This window comes from Nerophis ophidion, linkage group LG16 (genome assembly GCF_033978795.1).
Source record: "Nerophis ophidion isolate RoL-2023_Sa linkage group LG16, RoL_Noph_v1.0, whole genome shotgun sequence".
Taxonomy (NCBI): domain Eukaryota; kingdom Metazoa; phylum Chordata; class Actinopteri; order Syngnathiformes; family Syngnathidae; genus Nerophis; species Nerophis ophidion.
This window is the reverse complement of record NC_084626.1, coordinates 20,450,454-20,475,453: the sequence shown is the minus strand read 5'-3', so window position 1 is coordinate 20,475,453 and position 25,000 is coordinate 20,450,454. Positions and strand designations below refer to the sequence as shown.

Below are 25,000 nucleotides of genomic sequence, written 5' to 3'. Positions count from 1 at the left end.
ACAAAAACGAAATTAAAGACACTCAAATAAGATGTAATGATGTAATGTTACACCAATAACTCAAACTGAATATTGACGAGGACTTCACGACACGCTACATGAGTTTATACCATAATGGATACATGGATGATACAGCAGAGGATTGGGAGAATGTCATGTGGTCAGATGAAACCAAAATAGAACTTTTTGGTATGAACTCAACTCGTCGTGTTTGGAGGAAGAAGAATACTGAGTTGCATCCCAAGAACACCACACCTACTGTGAAGCATGGGGGTGGAAACATTATGCTTTGGGGCTGTTTTTCTGCTAAGGGGACAGGACGATTGATCCGTGTTAAGGAAAGAATGAATGGGGCCATGTATCGTGAGATTTTGAGCCAAAACCTCCTTCCATCAGTGAGAGCTTTGAATGGTTGCCCAAATACATATTTTCCACCATAATTTACAAATCCATTCTTTAAAATTCCTACAATGTGAATTCCTGGATTTTTTTTTCACATTCTGTCCCTCACAGTTGAAGTGTACCTATGATGAAAATTACAGACCTCTGTCATCATTTTAAGTGGGAAAACTTGCACAATCGGTGGCTGACTAAATACTTTTTTGCCCCACTGTATATATGGTGAAATGGGATGGAATGAAATAAATAAATTAATAATTGAGTAATAACTTAAATGTGTCACTTGTTAATAAATTTTTCTAATTAAATACGTAAATATAAATGTGTCATTAATTAATTTAATGTAATACCACAATGTATGCATATATATATATATATATATATATATATATATATATATATATATATATATATATATATATATATATATATATATATATATATATATATATATATATACACATATATATATATAAATAATTTCCTTTGGAGTAACGGGGGGGCGCTGGTATATATATATATATATATATATATATATATATATATATATATATATATATATATATATATATATTTATTCATATATACATACACCAGCGCCCCCCGCGATCCCAAAGGGAATAAGCGGTAGGAAATGAATGGATGGATGGATATATATGTATGGATGTATATATATATATATATATATATATGTATATATATATATATATGTATATATATATATATATATATATATATATATATATATATATATATATATATATATATATATATATATATATATATATATTTATTCCGTTTATATTTACATCCAACACAATTTCCCAACTCATATGGAAACGGGGTTTGTACATAAATGAATGTATACATGTTTTTATTTATATAAATGTTTATATATATATATATATATATATATATATATATGTGTGTGTATGTATATATATATGAACATATATGTATATGTATTTTTATATAAAATGATTAATGACACGTGTTTAAATCCAATTTTGATTAGTAATGACACGTTTAAGTAATAATTTAAAGATGTATTTAATTCTGACACCCATTTGACCTTTTATTATCTTATATCTGTTATTGTCCATCCATCCATCCATCCATTTTGTACCGCTTTTCCCTTTTTGGTATTTTGTTAAATAACAAAAATGCAACTTTTCATCCTTAATTCTCTAAATAGGAGAACGTATGTAAACAGTATATCTAGGATAACTTTATGGCGTATAAGAACAATACGTGTATGAGCACGCACATTGACTACGTACATTATTTGTTTTAATATATTAGCGACAAACGTGCGTATTGAGTGTTGTAGTGTGGCGTTTCCACTTGGATCACTAGAGGGCAATATTTCACCAAATGTGAACACTGACCACTGAACTCTGAATCCACCACCAGCAGTCCAATTATTGATGACACCCATCCATCCATCCATCTCCTACGGCTTATTTAGTTTTTCACCATCAACATTTAACTTGAATTCCTGAAGAGAAGGTCGGGACCATCGGATTTGAGGCTTTTGAGTTAAACATGAATATTGTAGCAAATTAAATTTGTCCAATATCTACTAATGATTACTTAGACACCATTTCATGTGTGCAATATAAATTATTGTATGAGCAATAACCCATCAGAACAATGCACATGTTATTTGTATTTATTTAATTGCACTATTAATTGCACTATTTGTATTTTTTCTGTTGCAAAACCAAAGTCTGTTTCTATTGTAAGTGAAGGAGCTGCTTTTTAATCTCATTTTGAGCATACTGGCATAATGCATTTTATCTTTGGTTGATACATTTATGTTTGTGCATTTATTTTCCCAGCATAATTTTATTTTTATGAAACAGAAAGTTGTCTGTCCATCTGTGTTGGCCCTGCGATGAGGTGGCGACTTGTCCAGGGTGTACCCCGCCTTCCGCCCGATTGTAGCTGAGATAGGCGCCAGCGCCCCCCGCGACCCCAAAAGGGAATAAGCGGTAGAAAATGGATGGATGGATGAAACAGAAATCTTTGGTCATACACAGCCCGTGTATGACCAGCAGTAGCCTACAGGTGCCATAGTGAGATTAGGATTTTGCTCATTACAGCTTACTAAACTTGCATATTGTTTTTCTTTCAAAAATATTTTTTTTTACCAAAATAAATGTAATCACTAATGCATGACCCGAACTTTGTCTCTTATTCATTCACCTTTGGGCACATTCTGAAACGCTGACCATTAATTGAGTAACGTGGACCCCGACCTAAAAAAGTTCAAAAACTTGTTCGGGTGTTACCATTTAGTGGTCAATTGTTCAGAATATGTACTGAACTGTGCAATCTAGTAATAATAGTTTCAATCAATCAATCAGACCTTTTTACTGTTTATCACAGTGGGGCCGGGGTGAAGTGATCGGCTGGTTCTTGGTAGACAGTGGGTTCCAGAGCTAGATTGCTGCCCTTCCGGCCTGTGTATGGATTTTTTTGTTTATATCTGTCTGTGTGTGTGTGTTTGTGTGTGTATATGTAATTATTATTGTTATGTATATGTGTGAATGTGTGTACGTGTATGTGTATAAATATATATATATATATATATATATATATATATATATATATATATATGGTCAACGATTAAACATTTTAATCGAAGTTAATCGCACTTTTTCTCTGATTAATCGCGATAACTGCATTGTATACGCAAAGCCCAATAATGAATTCAAAAGTAGTGTGTAGTGCACCTTTATTGGAATATTCTCCCACATGAACAAAAGCGCCTGAACATTTGTTGTGCAAACACAATTCAAATCAGTACCTGTTAAACAGTAGCAGTTAAATAGCATATTTTATGAAAATCAACTCAAAAAATGTAAATACAAACATTTAAGCTTATTGCCACTGCCAGGGTATTTAAGTTATCCTGTTTGTTATGGAAAATAAATATAATCTACATACAAATCTCTGAGCTACAATCATAACATCTGAACAGGCAATTTCTGAGGTAACAGCAGAAACATTTTTTTATCAGGGATCTTATGTTTAAAAAACCTATATCATAGGTAGTGGGCTGTTTTAGGGAATTTTTGATCAAATTATCCGTAGTAGCAATATTAATAATGTTGTGTTTATTATGCGTAGTGCACTTAAAATAATTTTGACCATATCTAGGAATTGATATGATGGGAATTTTCCGATTGTTTGCTTGGTGCTTTGATAAACTGAACGCATATACATGGTACTATATTGTGATGTTATGAGCCAGGGAATAAAAGAACTACCCTACCCAGCATGCAACAGGAGTGACGAGCATGCGCGGTAGCCCGGTATAGGTTGTGTCACCATGACGACATCTTGTATGTTGTGATATGCACGCTCTGAAAGTAAACGTTAAGAACTTAGCCAACACTCCTCATCTGCATTATTCATAAAAAGACAGACAACACATATACTCTGTTGCTTCACAGGCCGCTGGATGTAGCCGGCAAAGTATTCCCATGCCAGCTAGCCGGTCTAGCAAGCACGCCTCATTCAGTCCAAAACGGCCCGATCTATCCACATCCAGAATTGTCTGGCGGTCGTAAGTGATCCCGGAGTGACCACGCTGTAAGCCAGCCATGAAATTTGCAGAATTGTCCGGTATTTTTGCCAAATGTTCCATCTTTACCAACAGCCCCTCCACGCCAAAGCCCGTCCGGGCGCCGCCATCTTTATGAGAAAAGGCGTTAACAAAATAAAAGCATGTAAACAACATACGCAAATGCGCGATAAAATAATTGTCGGCGTTAATAGATTGATGAGTTAACTCGTAATTAACGCATTAATTTGCCCACTCCTAATATATATATATATATATATATGTATATATATATATATATATATATATATATATATATATATATATATATATATATATATATATATATATATATATACATATATATATTTATATATATACACAAGAAGGAATAAATGAGTAAAATTAGACAGAAATGAACGATGCAATTATACCTGTGTAAAATTATACTTAGAGCCACTGGTACTTGACAGTGGCACTAATAATAATAACGAATAATTATTATTATTTCAATGGCATACTGTGGTCGAATGTGAAATACCGTCAAATTTTATTGTGAGTTGAAATGTCCAGTATCAAAACCAGATTTAAAACTCATATCAATAATTTATAAAAAAAAAAAAATTGGTTAGGGTTAACATTTAAGAATGTGCATGAAGGTGACTAACTAACAAAAAAAGGTTACCATTTATGAATGTGCATAACAATCTAAGAAAATAAAATGTTAGCATTTAAAGGCCTACTGAAACCCACTACTACCCACCACGCAGTCTGATAGTTTATATATCAATGATGAAATAATATCGCAACACATGCCAATACGGCCTTTTAAGTTTACTAAATTACAATTTTAAATTTCGCGGGAGTTTCGTCTTCAAAACGTCGTGTAATGATGACGTGTACACAAGACGTAACAGGTTTTAAGGAAATAAGAGCGCTGCACACACACACAGCTAAAAGTCGTCTGCTTTAACGGCATAATTACACAGTATTTTGGACATCTGTGTTGCTGAATCTTTTGCAATTTGTTCAATTAATATTGGAGAAGTCACAGTAGAAAGATGGAGTTGGGAAGCTTTAGCCTTTAGCCACACAAACACACGGTGATTCCTTGTTTAAAATTCCTGGAGGTGAAACTTTCCTATAGATCAGAGCGCGGTCAAGCCAACATGAATCCCTACCAAATGTCAACCAGCAGGTTTCGGTGAGAAAATTGTGGTTAAAAAGTCAGTTCTTACCGGAGAAAAGCTAAGCTTGTGCCGTCCATAGCTGCAGTCGACTCCCCTGAGACACTGCGCGTCAAGACACACGTGGAGACACCCTTCCGACTATCAGGTACTATTTAACTCACTAAAACACTAGCAACACAATAGAAAGATAAGGGATTTCCCAGAATTATCCTAGTAAATGTCTCTAAAAAATCGGAATCAGTCCCAATGCAATCGCGGTTTTTTTTTAACTTATTTTTTTTCAATAATTTTTTTTTTTCTAGTCTGTCGCTATCAATATCCTCAAACGCGAATCTTTCATCCTCGCTCCAATTAATGGGGAAATTTTCGTTTTCTCGGTCCGAATAGCACTTTTTGTTGGAGGCTCCCATTGAAAGCAATACGAATATGTGAGGAGCCATCAACATGTGATGTCATCGTCTGCGAATTCCGGTAGAGGCAGGGCTTTTCTCCTAACACCGAAAGTTGCAAACTTTAAAGTGGATGTTCTCTACTAAATCCTTTCAGCAAAAATATTGGAATATCGCGAAATGATCAAGTATGACACATAGAAGGGACCTGCTATCCCCGTTTAAATAAGAAAATCTCATTTCAGTAGGCCTTTAAGGATGTGCATAAGTGAATAACAAAAAAAAGTTAGGGTTAAGTGTTAATTATTTTAGCACAATAATGTTACGAGTAGGGCTTTACGGTGGCAAAGAGGTTAGTACATCTGCTTCACAATACGAAGGTCCTGAATAGTCCTGGGTTCAATCCCACAATCTTTCGGTGTGGAGTTTGCATGTTCTCCCCATGAATGCGTGGGCTCCCTCCGGGTATTCAGGCTTCCTCCCACTTCCAAAGACATGCACCTGGGGATAGGTTGATTGGCAACACTAAATTGGCCCTAGTGTGTGAATGTGAGGGTGAATGTTGTCTGTCTATCTGTGTTGGTCCTGCGAGGAGGTGTTAACTTGTCCAGGGTGTACTCCGCCTTCCTCCCGATTGTAGCTGAGATAGGCAACAGCTTTCCCCTGCGACCCCAAAGGGAAAAAGCAGTAGAAAATGGATGGATGGATGTTACGAGTAAGTACATATAACATATTGCTTTTTACTGATGTTGTGGTAGTTCAGTTGCGAGAGAATGTAAGAGACCGTCAAATTATATCGTGCAAATACATTTGTGAGAATGGGGGTTAGAAAGGGAATAAGCGGTAGAAAATGGATGGGTGGATGGGGTTAGAACAGACAATGTTGGGCTTTCCTAAAGAATATGACTGAATTATCAAGTTGCATGATCACTTAATTAATAATTACAAATGAGATACCACTTTAAAAAGAATGGATTAAGACTTATTACTCAGTGGCCTGGTGGTTAGAGTGTCCGCCCTGAGATCGGTAGGTCATGAGTTCAAATCCCAGCCGAGTCATACCAAAGACTATAAAAATGGGACCCATTACCTCCATGCTTGGCACTCAGCATTAAGGGTTGGAATTGGGGGTTACATCACCATAAATGATTCCCGGGCACGGCACTGCTGCTGCCCACTGCTCCCCTCACCTCCCAGGGGGTGATCAAGGATGGGTTAAATGCAGAGAATAATTTCGCCACATCTAGTATGTGTGTGACAATCATTGGTACTTGAACTTTAACTTTAAAATCAAAAAATCGAGGTTATGTGTATTCCGCAGAGAGAGACTATTTTTTTCTTGTAAAATCCTTCCATCCATCCCTTTTCTACCACTTGAAATGTTTATAAAATCACCCATCCATCCATTTTGCAAACACATTTTTAATTAAAGCACATTCAGTATTACAGATTTAAAGACCTACAGTAGGTTATGTTTATTCAGATCTGTGTAGATAGGGCACAACAATCCTGTAAAATAGTAATTAACTTAAATATGTACTGTCTAGGGGTGTAACAGTACACAAATTTTTTGGTTTGGTACGTACCTCGGTTCAGAGGTCACGGTTCTGTTAATTTTCGGTACAGTAAGAAAACAACAAAATATTAATTTTTGGGTTATCAATTTATTAAATTTGCAAAATCTTCTACCAAAAATATTTTTCTTAGTGGAATATTTGATGTGAAGTAATTAGAACCTTGGATAGGTCAATAATTCATAATAACATTGATTTTGATTCAATATTATGTTTTGAGCAATGACAGTTTGAAGGAAAAAACAGCTTTGTTTTATTAGTCAACGTTGCAACTTTTTATAAATTACATTTAGCCTTTAAGCTTTTTTAATTCACTTTTGTTTATGTTTTCGTTTATTTTAATAGTATTTTTAGAATGTGCCACCGGCCTTTAAAACATTAGCTGTGGGCTGCGAATGACTTCAGGGGCACACTTTTGACACCCCTGCTATAGATAATAAAAAATAAAATCTGATAAATCTATGGATAAAAAGCAGAGCATGGCGACGCATGCGCGTTTATTATAACTCGCTCTCTCTGTCTCTGCCCCTTCCTCATGAATACTGCTGCGTGCACAATTTGTTTTGTTTTCAACCCCTTCTTAACCCTGAACGTCCATTGAAAATAGACGCAACCCCAACTCAAAATGCCGGACATTTGAGGCATTTAAGAAACTCCACCCGGACAGCCCTGCCTGCAAAAGAGGACATATCCAGTGAAAAGAAGAGGTATGGTCAGTCTATCGTAGCCCGGTCGCTGCTAGCATGCCGTGTGTTGTGCTTCGGTGTGCATTGTTTACACAACGTGCGGTACGCTACTTAATATGTCCGTGTGGAAACTCGTTCGGTACACCTCCAAACCGAACCGAAACCCCCGTACCGAAACGGTTCAATACAAATACACGTACCGTTACACCCACCCCTAACTGTTTAAAGGTGAATAATGTTTATAAAATAGTATGTGCAAATTTTAAGTTAAAGCACATTAAATAATACACCCAAAAGGCCTAAAATAGGGTATGTGTATAATGATGGGACAATAACTCAACTCTGTTACTGAAACCGACACAAAACAGCCTTCAGTAATACAAAGTGCTTGGAGCTAACTTAAAAATAAGGCCCGTGTCTCCACCATGGATTAAAGGCCTACTGAAACCCGCTACTACCCACCATGCAGTCTGATAGTTTATATATCAATGATGAAATATTAACATTGCAACACATGCCAATACGGCCTTTTTAGTTTACTAAATTACAATTTTAAATATCCCGGGAGTTTCGTCTTGGAAACGTTGTGTAATGATGACGTGTACGCAAGACGTCACAGGTTTTTAGGAAGTATGAGCGCTGCGCACACACACAGCTAAATGTCGTCTGCTTTAACGGCATAATTACACAGTATTTTGGTGATCTGTGTTGCTGAATCTTTTGCAATTTTTTCCATTAATATTGGAGAAGTCACAGTAGAAAGATGGAGTTGGGAAGATTTAGCCTTTAGCCACACATACACACAGTGATTCCTTGTTTAAAATTCCTGGAGGTGAAACTTAACTATGGATCAGAGCGCGATCAAGCGGACATGGATCCTTACCGAATGTCAACCATCAGGTTTCGGTGAGAAAATTGTGGCTAAAAAGTCGCCACTTACCGGATATCAGATGAGCTTGTGCCGTCCGTACAGCTGCCGTCGACTCCCCTGAGGCACTGCGCGTCAACACACCGGTGGACAAATACCTCCGACTATCAGGTACTATTTAACTCACTAAAACACCAGCAACACAATAGAAAGATAAGGGATTTCCCAGAATTATCCTAGTAAATGTCTCTAAAAACATCGGAATCTGTCCCAATGCAATCGCGTTTTTTTTTACTTGTTTTTTTTTGTTTTTGTTTTTTTTCTATTCCGTCGCTATCAATATCCTCAAACACAAATCTTTCATCCTCGCTCAAATTAATGGGGAAATTGTCGTTTTCTCGGTCCGAATAGCTCTTTTTGTTGGAGGCTCCCATTATAAACAATGTGAATATGTGAGGAGCCATCAACATGTGACGTCATCGTCTGCGACTTCCGGTAAAGGCAGGGCATTTCTCTAACACCGAAAGTTGCGAACTTTATCATGAATGTTCTTTACTAAATCCTTCCAGCAAAAATATGGCAATATCGCAAAATGATCAAGTATGACACATAAAATGGACCTGCTATCCCCGTTTAAATAAGAAAATCTCATTTCAGTAAGCCTTTAAAAAAATAAGGCATGTGTGTGTGTGTGAATTGGTTAAAAAAAAAACAGAAAAAGAAAAAGTAGGTAGCCATGTTTCCCCTTAGCCCTCATTGGCTACCTCTGCCAATGTGCTTGTTTTGTTGGCATGGAGTATGACGACATTATTTAGAAACAGTCCACTATGAATATGCCAGTTTGCCTGCCAAGTGTTTGAGCTTCAACTGGGCTTGATATCACAAAGCTATCCAAATATAGTACCGTTTGATTTTACATGAATCAGTAGCTGGTCGTACCCACGGAATTCGGTCGGTACCTAAAACAGAACAATACTGACTTCGGTACGCGTCCCGAGCTGCACTCATTTATATTGTAAATGTTTTGACTTCCAGGTAAAGGTATCTTTAACTGTGACAGCTTCCTGGGCCTGATGGCGCTGTACCACCAGAGAACCAAGAACCAGGACACTGAACTAAGAGCTGCTTTTAAAGTGTTTGACAAAGAGGCCAAGGGATTCATTGACTGGAACACACTCAAGTAGGATTATTCTCAACTAGACTGAACAAATCATGAGTGTTTCCATCAACACTGGAAGTCTGTGTTGCCAGATATGTGCTGATGAACGCAGGAGAACCACTTAACGAGACGGAGGCTGAGCAGATGATGAAGGAGGCGGATAAAGATGGAGATGGAACCATTGATTATGAAGGTATGTCAAAAAAATATTGCGTTTAGCCACACCTCCCCAAAGAATGACACATCTCCTACTGTACACACGTGTGAAAGGAGAACACAGAATCAGCTGTTCTGAACATGAAGGAACCTTTCTTCTCTGTGCAGCCTTAACAACATGTATGTTTTAATGTAGCGGTGCATGTTTTATACTACAAAACCATAATAGCGTCTGAAATGTTTTTAATAATGATAAGCCTGTGGAAATAAGAACCGAGGATGTCGTTGTGGCTTGTGCAGCCCTTTGAGACACTTGTGATTTTAGGGCTATGTAAATAAACTTTGATTGATTGATTGAATAATATACCATTCATTATTTGTGTGTACCTTAACCCAGTGGTTCTCAAATGGGGGTACACGTACCCCTGGGGGTACTTGAAGGTATGCCAAGGGGTACGTGATTTTTCTTAAAAATATTCTAAAAATAGCAACAATTCAAAAATCCTTTATAAAAATACTTCAACAAAATATGAATGTGAGTTCATAAACTGTGAGAAGAAATGGAACAATGCAATATTCAGTGTTGACAGCTGGATTTTTTGTGGACATGTTCCATAAATATTGAGGTTAAAAATGTCTTTTTTTGTGAAGAAATGTTTAGAATTAAGTTCATGAATCCAGATGGATCTCTATTACAATCCCCAAAGAGGGAATTTTAAGTTGATGATTACTTCTATGTGTAGAAATCGTTATAATTGTTTATTTTTCAACAAGTTTTTAGTTATTTCTATATCTTTTTTTCCAAATAGTTCAAGAAAGACCACTACAAATGAGCAATATTTTGCACTGTTATACAATTTAATAAATCAGAAACTGATGACAAAGTGATGTATTTTACTTCTTTAACTCTTTTTTTCCAACCAAAAATGCTTTGCTCTGATTAGGGGGTACTTGAATTCAAAAAATGTTCACAGGGGGTACATCACTGAAAAAAGGTTGAGAACCACTGCCCTAACCTATCAATTTCCTCATTTAATAAGTTCAAATAAATATAATAAAGATACTGTATTGCTTTATTTAGTCTAAAGATGTTGATGCTTCAGAAAATCTTTTGTGTTCTGCATTCACACGCATGCCTTCTAGTAGAAAAGTAATCATATACATCATTCTTTCAATATGATGACCAAAACATAAAAAAAGGACAATATAATTAAATAAAAAATAAATCATTCTTTCCATCTTTGACACTTTTTGACCTACGTTTAATCTTCTTTGACCCACTTTGAAACTTTTTTTTAATCTTCTTTCACTTTTTTTTTAAGTTTAATTAACTTAGGTTTTACCTTTTTTTTTTTTTTTTACCAAGGTTGTATATCATCTTTGACTTCCTTTTGCCTTCGTTTTACCTTCTTACTTTTTTTCAAACCCATACCTTATTTGACATGCAGCTGAAACTAAAACACATGTTAAAACGTGCAACAGTTGATTCCTTTCAGCAATTCAACTTCAATGTGAAACTATGTTATATAAACACATTTCATGCGAAGTGTGAGAAATGTCAAACGTTTGTTTTTTCTAAGTTTAATGATCATGGCTTGCAGTTTATGAAAATCCAATAGATTTTCAATTTGAGGTTTTCAACAGCTGTAAGTCACAATAATCAAAATTATACATAAAAAAGATTGAATAATTTTGAGTTGCATATTATGAGCCTGTCAAATTAGTTTCACCTTGTAAATCTAATTGCTAGAATAAACAAACTTTCCACGTTATTCAAATTTTTACGTAAACCTGTACTTCTTTTCTTGTTTTACCTACTTTTTGCATTCTTTGACCCTTTTTGACCTTTTTTTTTACCTATTCTTACCTTCTTTGAACTTTTTTACTTGTTTACATATGACCTACTGTTACCTACTTTTTACCTTGTTTTTTTTGCCTTCTTTCACCTTGTTTTTTTTTATTACCTTTTTTACCTTTTTTACTGTCACCAAATTTTACTTATACATAGTCCATCCATCCATCCATCATCTTCCGCTTATCCGAGGTCGGGTCGCGGGGGCAACAGCCTAAGCAGGGAAACCCAGACTTCCCTCTCCCCAGCCACTTCGTCTAGCTCTTCCCGGGGGATCCCGAGGCGTTCCCAGGCCAGCCGGGAGACATAGTCTTCCCAACGTGTCCTGGGTCTTCCCCGTGGCCTCCTACCGGTTGGACGTGCCCTAAACACCTCCCTAGGGAGGCGTTCGGGTGGCATCCTGACCAGATGCCCGAACCACCTCATCTGGCTCCTCTCGATGTGAAGGAGCAGCGGCTTTACTTTGAGTTCCTCCCGGATGGCAGAGCTTCTCACCCTATCTCTAAGGGAGAGCCCCGCCACACGGCGGAGGAAACTCATTTCGGCCGCTTGTACCCGTGATCTTATCCTTTCGGTCATGACCCAAAGCTCATGACCATAGGTGAGGATGGGAACGTAGATCGACCGGTAAATTGAGAGCTTTACCTTCCGGCTCAGCTCCTTCTTCACCACAACGGACCGGTACAACGTCCGCATTACTGAAGACGCCGCACCGATCCGCCTGTCGATCTCACGATCTACTCTTCCCTCACTCGTGAACAAGACTCCTAGGTACTTGAACTCCTCCACTTGGGGCAGGGTCTCCTCCCCAACCCGGAGATGGCACTCCACCCTTTTCCGGGCGAGAACCATGGACTCGGACTTGGAGGTGCTGATTCTCATTCCGGTCGCTTCACACTCGGCTGCGAAACGATCCAGCGAGAGCTGAAGATCCCGGTCAGATGAAGCCATCAGGACCACATCATCTGCAAAAAGCAGAGACCTAATCCTGCGGTTACCAAACCGGAACCCCTCAACGCCTTGACTGCGCCTAGAAATTCTGTCCATAAAAGTTATGAACAGAATCGGTGACAAAGGACAGCCTTGGCGGAGTCCAACCCTCACTGGAAGTGTGTTCGACTTACTGCCGGCAATGCGGACCAAGCTCTGGCACTGATCGTACAGGGAACGGACCGCCACAATAAGACAGTCCGATACCCCATACTCTCTGAGCACTCCCCACAGGACTTCCCGAGGGACACGGTCGAATGCCTTCTCCAAGTCCACAAAGCACATGTAGACTGGTTGGGCAAACTCCCATGCACCCTCAAGAACCCTGCCGAGAGTATAGAGCTGGTCCACAGTTCCACGACCAGGACGAAAACCACACTGTTCCTCCTGAATCCGAGGTTCGACTATCCGACGTAGCCTCCTCTCCAGTACACCTGAATAAACCTTACCGGGAAGGCTGAGGAGTGTGATCCCACGATAGTTGGAACACACCCTCCGGTCCCCCTTCTTAAAGAGAGGAACCACCACCCCGGTCTGCCAATCCAGAGGTACCGCCCCCGATGCCTTCCTTAACATTATTTGACATACTGTGACCTACTTTTTAGCTGGTTTGATCTACTTTACTTTCTTTTTCTTTTTTTAATTTTACTTTTTTCTTTTACTTTTTTCACCTTCTTTGACCTACATTTTATCTTCTTTGACCTTCTCTACTTTTTTTTAAAACCTATCCTTACCTTCTTTGACCTACGTCTTGTGTTCATTTACCTCTCATTTATTATCTTTTCACCATCTCTGACCTACTTCTTGCCTGCTTTTATCTTCTTTTGCCTACTTGTCAACTTTGTTTGACCTTTTTAATACCTACAGTATAATACTTAATTTCTTTTAACTACTCATTGCCTTACTTCTACCTTGTTTGGCCTACTTCTTAATTTTCTTTTTGAAAAAAAAAACAACAAAACACCGTAAAATCAACAAAGTTGAGCGTTTAGTTTTTTGCGGCTAAAATGTTTAATTTCCAAGTCATCAAAGTGTAAAATTACAAATCATATGTACTTTTTTAAATAAGACATGTTCTATTGGTTACAAATGATACACCATAAATATGATCTGTTTTGTGAAAATCAGGTCCGTGTACCTCCCGTTCATTTAAATTGTGAATTCATCAATGCAAATCAAAAAACTCATTTTGGGACATTTTTTCTATTTTTATTTCTCAAACAAAAGTTGGACAACTATTTAATGACACTTTTTTTTAAAACGACAATAGGACTGTTATCGTTATGCTAAAACATGCTAAACGCGAAGGAAAAGCTAAAATACTGCTTCTGGTTCAATTTGTCATCACACATATAAACAAGCATGTTTGCATTTTGGATGAACATGAATTGCATTTTTGTGTTTATCTGGGGGAAAAAAATCCATAAAAGGAAAACACCACAAAATCAAATTTTATGGCAATATTTTAGGGTAGCATGGTGGAACAGGGATTAGTGCGTGTGACTCACAATACAAAGGCTGGAGTTTGTATGTTTTCCCCGTGACTGTGTGGGTTCCCTCCAGGTACTCTGGCTTCCTCCCACCTCCAAAGACATGCAACTGAGGATAGGTTGATTGGCAACACTAAATTGCCCCTAGTCTGTGAATGTGTGAATGTGAGTGTGAAAGTTGTTTGTCTGTCTGTATAGCCCTGTGTTGATCATGTGGCGAATTGTCCAGGGTGTTCCCCGACTTCCGCCCAAATGCAGCTGAGATAGGATGACACAATGTTGAATATTACCAAAAACAATTTGATGTGTGGACTCGTCAGACCACAGAACACTTTTTCACTTTGCATCAGTCCATCTTAAATGATCTCAGGCCCAGAGAAGCCGGCGGCGTTTCTGGATGTTGTTGCAAAGCTTACGCTTTGCATGGCAAAGCTTTCGCTTTGCATAGCAAAGCTTTAACTTGCACTTACAGATGTAGCAAGGAACTGTATTTAGTGACAGTGGTTTTCTGAAGTGTTCCTGAGCCCATGTGGTGATATCCTTTCGAGATTGATGTCGGTTTTTGATACAGTGCCGTGTGAGGGATCGAAGGTCACGGTCATTCAATGTTGGTTTCCGGCCATGCCGCTTACATGGAGTGATTTCTCCAGATTCTCTGAACCTTTTGATGATATTATGGACCGTAGATGTTGAAATCCCTAAATTTCTTGGAATTGCACTTTGAGAAAACGTTGTTCTTAAACTGTTTGACTATTTGCTCACGCAGTTGTGGACAAAGGGGTGTACCTCACCCCATCCTTTCTTGTGAAAGACTGAGCATTTTTTGGGAAGCTGTTTTATACCCAATCATGGCACCCACTTGTTTTCAATTAGCCTGCACATCTGTGGGATGTTCCAAAATGTTTGATGCGCATTCCTCAATTTTATCAGTATTTATTGCCACCTTTCCCAACTTTTTTGTCACGTGTTGCTGGCATCAAATTCTAAAGTTAATGATTATTTGCAAAAAAAAAAAAAATGTTTATCAGTTTGAACATCAAATATGTTGTCTTTGTAGCATATTCAACTAAATATGGGTTGAAAATGACTTGCAAATCATTGTATTCCGTTTATATTTACATCTAACACAATTTCCCAACTCATATGGCAACAGGGTTTGTAGTAAAAATCAAAAAACGGCCCTTACTTTGTTTTTTGATTTGAGTTTCAGAATTGGAAATATGATGAACGGAAGGTACACAAACCAAATCCTCCTTTTGTAAATGTTTTTAAAATATAATTAACAATAAAGAACATTAAGATATAAAAATATTTATTGACATTCAAATAGTGGACCTTTTTGTGTGGAGTTTGCATGTTCTCCCCGTGACTGTCGGCTTCCTCCCACCTCCAGAGACATGCACCTGGGGATAGGTTGATTGGCAACACTAAATTGGCCCTAGTGTGTGAATGTGAGTGTGAATGTTGTCTGTCTATCTGTGTTGGCCCTGCGATGAGGTGGCGACTTGTCCAGAATGCAGCTCAGATAGGCTCCAGCACCCTCCGCCACTCCAAAAGGGACAAGCGTTAGAAAATGGATGGATGACGAAAAAAATAAATATAAATATTTGATTTATGCCCTGCGATGAGGTGGCGACTTGTCCAGGGTGTACCCTGCCTTCCGCCCGATTGTAGCTGAGATAGGCGCCAGCGCCCCCCGTGACCCCGAAAGGGAATAAGCGGTAGAAAATGAATGGATGGATGGATATTTGATTTATTGAAAATGTTTACATAAATGTTTTTTTTTTTCACCTGAAATCCTGCAGAATTTGTGGCCATGATGACTGGTGACTTGTTTAAAATGAGCTGAAGACGGCACGAAGAGGAGCCATATGATTACGGCACGCATGAGACCGAACAAAATCCTTCTTAATAAATATGCGGGAAAAAAATCGATGCTGGTGAAGTCTTATTTCAAAAAGCCTTTCCACAAAGGCGATGATGGGGTTAACATTCTCAGTGCTGCTGCACCCGGATGCAGTCTCTCATAGGCCTGAGAGCATCTGTTGATCGGAGCCAAGAAATCCCAGCCTCATCCCTGCAAGGCCAAACAGGCAGCCGGAAGAACCAACTGCAGTTGGCATCTTGAAGCCATTAGACCAATGAAAGCAGAGGGGAGGGAGGCAGCTGTACGGCTCCTTGTTCCCTCTAGCATCCTTCCTGCTGCCTCTTGTGGCAAATACAAGACAGCAACAAGACACAGGGGGTGGGGGTGGGGGGTTCAGCTGGTCCTAGGGGGCACTTGGCGGACCTGAGCGGGGTCCATGAGGCTGGCGGGAATTTGCTTCGTCGGCGTGTGACTCCATACTGGAAGAAAATGGCTGCTTTTCAGGGTAAACAGGCTGTGCAGGACCTGCACTGCTGAAGGGAGGAGGGGCAGACATTGGAGGAAATGTCGCCTCTCCCAATGAAATCCTTCCCTCTCCAGCTAACCCCAGCCTGCCGTTGCTCATCTCTCAACCCCAGCATGTTGCACGCTCGAGGTACGTATGTACGTGTCGCTCGCTCTTTGTGTCTGCAGCGCTGCTTTTCTTTTTTTTTTTAACCGCTCGTATATGTCAGCACGTGTGGGTCCTAAAAACACAGCAGAGAGGAGGGATCACGTGACCTTCTTTCCAACATGAAAGCGAGCATCACAGCACTCCGTGCAGCAGGAAACTTCTATTAAAAGTAACAAAGACTTGAAGGCGGGAGGTATTCACAGAAATTGTCTGTGTGGGAGGATGTCAGTTTGAAAGCTTCGTTTCCTCCAAGGTGTTGCATATTCCTCAAGATTTTTATCTGGTCCGTTATGCCTTCTCCCTCCATCTCTTCACCCACATCCTGCTCTTGACTGCTACCACATCCTCCTCGCCTCGACCAGTCTTTTCCAAATCAGAGACACGGATGTGTCCTCATTTCCACACCACACCGTTTCTTTGTCAAAAGCTTCTTTGCTTGCCTGAACCGCCGCACACAAAAGAGTGAAAATGGGTAAACATGGTATTTAAGTAAAATACTTTTGAGTATTATCCAGCCATCCATTTACTACCGCTTGTCCTATCCCAGCTGCACTCGGGGGGGGGGTGGGGGGGGGGGGTGGGGGGGGGGATTAGCAGTCAAGAGCAGTCTACAAGTCCACGTTTGAGTATTAGGATAGGATAGGATAGGTCTTTATTGTCATTGCACAAGTACAACGTAACTTTGTTAAACGCAGTAGGGATGCAGCTGTGGATTATTTTAGTAATCGCCCATCAATTAGTTTGTTTGATTAATCCAGTATTTGAACAAAAGACACTTTATAGCCTGCATATTTAACCTCTTAAGGCCCAAGCTGTTTGTTTACATATTTTTTTTAATTTTTTTTTGCTATTTGGGCTTATTGGACCCTAATTAGAATAATAACTAAAAATCCTCTTTTTATATGATGTACTTAGTTCAGTGTTTTTCAACCACTGTGCCGTGGCACACTAGCGTGCCGTGAGATACAGTCTGGTGTGCCATGGGAGATTATGTTATTTCACCTAATTGGGTTAAAAATATTTTCTGCAAACCAGTAATTAAAATCCGCAAATGTGCCGTTGTTGAGTGCCTGCACTGTCAAGAGCTCGGCAGTGTAACCATGTTTAGCTCGGTTGGTAGAGTGGCCGTTCCAGCAACTTGAGGGTTGCAGGTTCGATTCCCGCTTCTGCCATCATAGTCACTGCTGTTGTCTCCTTGGGCAAGACACTTTACCCACCTGCCTCCAGTGCCACCCACACTGGTTTGAATGTAACTTCGATATTGGGTTCCACTACGTAAAGCGCTTTGAGTCACTAGAGAAAAAGCGCTATATAAATATAATTCACTTCACTTCACTACTCTTCCATAACAGTCGGTGGCAGCAGGTAGATAATTGCTTTGTAGATGTCAACATTGTTTGTCATGATCACAATATGCAGACGACAGCAGGAGACAGTGTGAAGGAAAGGTATATAAAAAGTTAAAGTACCAATGATTGTCACACACACACTAGGTGTGGCGAAATTTTTCTCTGCATTTGACCCATACCCTTGATCAGCCCTTGGGAGGTGAGGGGAGCAGTGGGCACCAGCGGTGCCGCGCCCGGGAATCATTTCTGGTGATTTAACTCCCAATTCCAACCCTTGATGCTGAGTGCCAAGCAGGAAGGTAATGGGTCCCATTTTATAGTCTTTGGTATAACGCTTGAACCAAAAATAAACAAAAGGCGAGTGCCGCTAAGAAAAGCCACTGAAGCTTCGGGATGGTGCAAAATGAAACTAAAACTAAACTGGCTGCAAAGTAAACAAAAACAGAATGCTGGACGACAGCAAAGACTTACAGCGTGTGGAGCAGACGGTGTCCACAAAGTGCATGAAAATCATCAATGTCCCCACAAAGAAGGATAATTACAACTTGCATAGTCTTGATTGCGAAAACAAAGCAGCTATGGGGACTAGCGCTCAAGGAAGACATTGAACTGCTACGGGAAAATACCGACAAAACAGGAAAAGCCACCAAAAATATGAGCGCAGGACAAGAACTAAAACACTACACACAGGAAAACACCAAAAACTTCAAAATAAGTTACGGTGTGATGTGACAGGTCGTGACAGCACACTTACCTTTAGACAAGAGCTAAAGTGTTGCATGGTTATTTATGATTTGAATTCATATCCAACAATTGTGAGAACTACTTTTTATTGTCGATATCGGCTGCTGAGTTTAACGTTTTTATATTTTCTGCCGGTGGTGTGCCTCTGGAATTTTTCAATGAAAAAAACGTACCTTGGCTCAGAAAAGGTTGAAAAACACTGACTTAGTCCATAAATAACAAACGTGTACTTCATGTGTAGTGACATGCTAATTTTTAATTTTGCACTTTTATTCCCAAATTCCATTGTATGTTACACTCTTCTGACACCATCAGAAAGCAGTATAAGTGTCAATATGTCGGCGTAAGACCCCAATTCAGTAGTGTACATAATTTTGGAAATAGGGGCGAAAAGGTGCTGTCCACGCATGAGGCCACTAAGGCCTTCAGAGGTTAAGTGAACATAGTGTAAATAAAAACATTTTCTGCTTGCCATAACCTTCATTAATGTTTCAAGTAAATAGACATCATCAACCTTCAAATTGCACTTTTAACATGAGTGCATCAATAAGAAGAAATTACATGTCCGTTGTTTGCCGCCACATACACCACAAAACATGCTCTATTTACTATGTTCCGGGTTCTGATTTGATAGATTTTTAGGGATGGGTAAAGAATTTGGTACTTTTATAGTCCAGAGCACTACCGATTACGGATTCACATAAAATCAAACAGTACCATATTTCGACACTTTTGTTGCAGACTCAGGACCGACTCCAACACTTGGCAGGCAAACAGGCAGTTAATCACCCAGAGCAAACTCAGCTGGTGTAATTATAATACAGTATAAACCCTTTTAGCACTCCACAAAAGACAAGACTGGCGCATTCAACTTAAATGGGTCCTATTATGATTTTTTTCTATATTTAAAACACTTCCTTGTGGTTTACATAACATGTGATAGTGGTTCTTTGGTGAAAATGTTGCATAGATTATGTTTTACAGACTAACTTCAAGTCGCTTTTCGATCGTCTCTTCAGGATGCGCCATTTTGTGGGCGGTCTTATTTACATGCCTCCATTTCGCCAGGACTTAAGCACATTGTAAATATACAACAGCAGGCACCAATATGTAAGGAAAGTTGTTTTTGCATAATATGGGCACCTTTAATAGCAAAAACTACAAGTCCACATCACAGACATGCTGACAACGCTTCAGTGCGTTTTGCTTACATTCGGTTTCGGTAGCACGGTTTTCGGTGTTCAAAGTCTTTTTTAGGTGGTTAAGTTTTCGGTACATCATTTGTCAATAGATGTGAATATTAGGCCATGTATGTCAATTCATACTCTAACGACCTGCTAATGTTAATGTTTTATGTTTTTGTGGTTTTGATTTGTATTTCTCATGTTTACAAACACACACCCGTGGCTGAAAGGTGATTGGCAGAGAATAAGAAAGCATTGTTGTGTACCCGGGGAAGCGCGGACTCACGAGATAAAAGTATTTGTTATCATAAAATTGGTAATAAAAGTTATACATAGCGTTGGATTTTGTGTGATTTCTTCTTGGGGCTAGAATATATTGCAAAACCCAAAACATGTAGAGTTGGCGTGTTGTCTCATCCATCCATCCATCCATTTTCTACCGCTTATTCCCTTTGGGGTTGCGGGAGGTGCTGGTGCCTAGCTCAGCTACAATCGGGCGGAAGGCGGCGTACACCCTGGACAAGTCACCACCTCACCGCAGGGCCAACATAGATAGACAGACAACATTCACACTCACATTCACACACTAGGGCCAATTTAGTGTTGCCAATTTAGTGTTGCCAATCAACCTATCCCCAGGTGCATGTCTTTGGAAGTGGGAGGAAGCCGGAGTACCCGGAGGGAACCCACGCATTCACGGGGAGAACATGCAAACTCCACACAGAAAGATCCCGAGCCTGGGCTTGAACCCCAGACTACTCAGGACCTTAGTATTGTGAGGGAGACACACTAACCCCTCTTCCACCGTGAAGCCTGTTGGCACGTTGTGTAAATTGTAAATAAAAACAGAATACAATTATTTGCAAATCCTTTTCAACCTATTTTCAATTGAATACACTGCAAAGCCAAGATACTTAAATAAACTTTGTTATTTTTTGCAAATATTAGCTCACTTGAAATTTGATGCCTGCAACATTTTTCAAAAAAGTTTGCAAAAGTGGCAAAAAAGACTGAGAAAGTTGATGAATGCTCATCAAACGTATTTTTGGAACATCCCACTGGTGAACATGCTAATTGGGAACAGGTGGGTGCCATGAATGGGTATAAAAGGAGCTTCCATGAAATGCTTAGTCATTCACAAACAAAGATGGAATGAGGGTCACCACTTTGTGAACAAAGGCATGAGCAAATTGTCGAACAGTTTAAGAACAACATTTCTCAACAACCTGTTGCAAGGAATTTAGGGATTTCACCATCTACAGTCTGTAATATCATCAAAAGTTTCAGATAATCTGGAGAAATCACTGCACGTTAGCGGCAAGCCCGTTACTTTCGATCCCTCAGGCGATACTGCATCAAAAAGTGACAGACTGTAAAATATATCATAATATGAGCTAAGAAACACTTCAGTAAACCACTGTCAGTAACTGCAGTTTGTCGCCACATCTGTAAGTGCAAGTTAAAACTCTACTATGCAAAGGAAAAGCCATTTATCAACAACATCCAGAAACGCCGCCGGCTTCGCTGGGCCCGAACTCATCTAAGATGGACTGATGCAAAGTGGAAAAGTGTTTTGTGGTCTGATGAGTCCACATTTCAAATTGTTTTTGGAAACTGTGGACGTCGTGTCCTCCAGACCAAAGAGGAAAATAATCACCCGGACTGTTAGAGGCGCAAAGTTCAAAAGCCAGCATCCGTGATGGTATGTATTAGTGCCCAAGGCATGGATAACTTACGCATATGTGAAGGCACCATTAATGCTGAAAGGTACATACAGGTTTTGGAGCTAAATATGTTGCCATTTAAGCAATGTCTTTTTCATGGACGCCCCTGCTTATTTCAGCCAGACAATGCCAAGTCCCATTCTGCACGTGTTACAACAGTGTGGCTTCGTAGTACAAGAGTGTGGGTACTAGACTGGCCTGCCTGTAGTCCAGACCTGTCTCCCGTTGAAAATGTGTGACGCATTATGAAACGTCAAATACCACAATGGAGACCCCGTACTGTTGAACAACTTAAGCTGTACATCAAGCAAGAATGGGAAAGAATTCCATCTGAAAAGCTCACTGGTCTCCTCAGTTCCCAAACTTTTGCTTAGCATTGTTAAAAGGAATGGCCATGTAACACAGTGGTAAAAATACCCCTGTGCCAATTTTTTGGCAATGTGTTGCTGCCAATAAAATTCTAGGTTTATGATTATTTGCAAAAAAAAAAAAAGCTTCTCAGTTCGAACATTAAGTATCTTGTCTTTGCAGTCTATTCAATTGAATATAAGTTGAAAAGAATTTGCAAATCATTGTATTCTGTTTTTATTTACGATTTACACAACGTGCCATCTTCTCTGGTTTAGGGTTTGTATATTACGGTGATTTGTTTTCAAGTCCAAAAAAAAGCCATGGCGGCGCGTCACATTCAATTACATGAAGGCGAAACTCTGAGTGCTCTATTTATTTATAAGTAGTCGCATACAATTTCTCAGGTAATTATAATGATTACCGTTAATGACTTCATGTTGTTTTTCTCTCCCAAAGCGTCATCAGTTCCTCTGCAGACCCCAGACCAGTATGAAGATGCCATCCGCAATGAAAAACACTAAAGACTGAGTACAAATATAACAATAATAAAGTTAGCATCCAACCGACAATGGCGCTGCCTACAGCCAAGACAAGTCCAAGTTTTCCATCCCCAGCTGCCATCAGCAGCAGCAGCGTACCTCTGCTGTCCTCCTCCAGCACCGTGGGGGACAATATCACGTCCAGGACAGCGTTAATGACCGTCACCATCACCACCAATGAGACTGCTTTCAACACCACCGCCTCCCCAGAGGCGCTGATGGAAGGCTCGGCAGTGGGCATGGTGCTCGTCCCCTTTGGCATCATCACCGTCATCGGCCTGGCGCTCGCACTCGTAAGGACACTTTCACGTCTTCCCCGCATTCGATGAGTTTAATTCATTTGTACGCCTTCTCCTTTGTAGTTGCTGTACATTCGGAAAAGGAAGCGGTATGTTTCTTGTAATTTGGCCTTTGAGCATTTCAAATGTCAGGGCTGACTTCTTCTGTCTCTGTGCTGCAGTTTGGAGAAGCTGAGGCACCAGCTCATGCCCATGTATAGCTTTGACCCGGCCGAGGAACAGGACGACCTGCTGGAACAGGAACTACTGGACCACGGCCGGGATGGAACCCTCGCTGGGCCCAATGCCAAGGTAAGCCCGTGTAAATATTTAAATGAAGTACAGTACGTTTAAAAGGGTATAACATGAGTAAAAATACTAGGGGTGTAGCTAGGGATGGGTACTTAAATAATACCGACCAAATTCCTTACTTGATGAAAAACCGATCCTAGAGGGGGGGAGGGGTCACCCACATCTGCGGTCCTCTCCAAGGTTTCTCATAGTCATTCACATTGACGCCCCGCTGGGTTTTGAGTTTTTCCTTGCCCTTTTGTGGGCTCTGAACCGAGGATGCCGTTGTGGCTTGTGCAGCCCTTTGAGAGACTTGTGATTTAGGGCTATATAAATAAACATTGATTGATTGATAAAATCAAATGGTTCCACATTTCCATGCCTTTATTGTACCTGATGTCACATTAGGTTGCAGACTCAAACAATTGGTGGGCAAACAAGCTTATTTGTCTTTAAGTAATGTTGTAATTTTTCATGTCAACAAAGCAAGCCTGCCTGATAGAAAGCTAATTTACATTAAATATGCCGTATACATGATACTGATTAGCATTAGTGATTTTACATGGCGATTTTGACACCTTCCGACATGTTAATGAAAACTACAACTAAGATGCACGTTACAATAAAACAGCTTGTATGTAATAAGTACAATACTTATAGCATAAACACTTTGTAGGGCTCAACAAAAGACACGACTGGTACGTTCAGCTTAACGGAAAAGATTACATCCTGAATGCCATTCTGAAAATGAAATTGCTTTGCTTCAAAATATTGGAATCTTTTTAAAAGTTAATTTATGCAAGCAAGTGATTTACTGCGATCGTGATTAATTTAGATGGAAGCACTGAATTAATTGCAATCAAGCATTCTTTATTCTAGTCTCTTTTATGATACAATATTGTGATTTAAGTTTTTTTCTTCATCATGCTGCCATAAATGTGTTATTGCACTACAGTTCTGTTAATTATTTTTCTGTACAGCACTTTGATGAGCTGTTGTTGTTTCAAATAAGAAACATAAAAACACATTTAAAATTGAATTATGAATGAATAATCACCTTGCTTCCTGCATGTTGTAATTTACTTTCATGTTCTTTTTGCCTTTAAAGTTTTGACAATGGCAATGTACAAGGTCCACATGGTAAAGTATTCCCTGTGTTCCCTTTAACCTTGACTTTCCCCACATAAAGATTATGAATAAAATAAAATAAACATCATCATGCCTTTCCTTTCCTTCTCCTTATTATAATTTTCTATTTTAATAAGATGTAAAACAGGAATAAGAATAAGGAAGGTGTTCCCCTCAGAGTCAAATATATTTTCACTTGATATATGCTAACTATTAGCTGGTTAAATTTTTAAAATCAATTTGCAAATTATACACTTTCAGTAGCAGTCATATTTTGTTACCTTACTCTTGCTATCCTGCTGATGTTAGCATGCTAACTTTTGAGCTAATTTTGCAGGTACACAGCTCAAAGAATCAAATATTCTGTTATTTCACACATGCTAACTGCCAACATGCAAAATAATTAACTCATTATGCAGAAATACTTCTAACAGTCATATACTCTGCATATATATATATATATATATATATATATATATATATATGTCTTTGTATATATATATACCATACATATACACATTCATTCATATGTATGTATATATATGTAT

The 25,000-nt window shown here is 39.2% G+C and overlaps 2 protein-coding genes across 4 annotated transcripts in view; both read left to right on the top strand.

The window, feature by feature from the left end:
- LOC133535104 (calglandulin-like) overlaps positions 1-16,260 on the top strand; it is a 20,470-nt gene extending 4,210 nt beyond the window's left edge. For both annotated transcript variants that reach the window (XM_061874599.1, XM_061874598.1), the window contains exons 3-5: positions 9,713-9,857; positions 9,929-10,029; positions 16,130-16,260. In XM_061874599.1, coding sequence (XP_061730583.1) covers positions 9,713-9,857; positions 9,929-10,029; positions 16,130-16,173 — 290 coding nt within the window. In that variant the 3' untranslated portion in view covers positions 16,174-16,260. The remainder of the gene's footprint in view (positions 1-9,712; positions 9,858-9,928; positions 10,030-16,129) is intronic.
- Positions 16,261-16,368: 108 nt separating this feature from the next.
- Positions 16,369-25,000, top strand: part of si:ch211-161c3.5 (uncharacterized protein C3orf18) — a 10,355-nt gene continuing 1,723 nt past the window's right edge. The window contains exons 1-5 of one of the 2 annotated variants that reach the window (XM_061874597.1): positions 16,369-16,846; positions 22,673-23,048; positions 23,118-23,143; positions 23,216-23,345; positions 24,433-24,904. In XM_061874597.1, coding sequence (XP_061730581.1) covers positions 22,785-23,048; positions 23,118-23,143; positions 23,216-23,345; positions 24,433-24,438 — 426 coding nt within the window. In that variant the 5' untranslated portion in view covers positions 16,369-16,846; positions 22,673-22,784 and the 3' untranslated portion in view covers positions 24,439-24,904. Of the gene's footprint in view, positions 16,847-22,672; positions 23,049-23,117; positions 23,144-23,215; positions 23,346-24,432; positions 24,905-25,000 lie in introns of those variants that run through there. The other variant, XM_061874596.1, reaches the window with a different exon arrangement.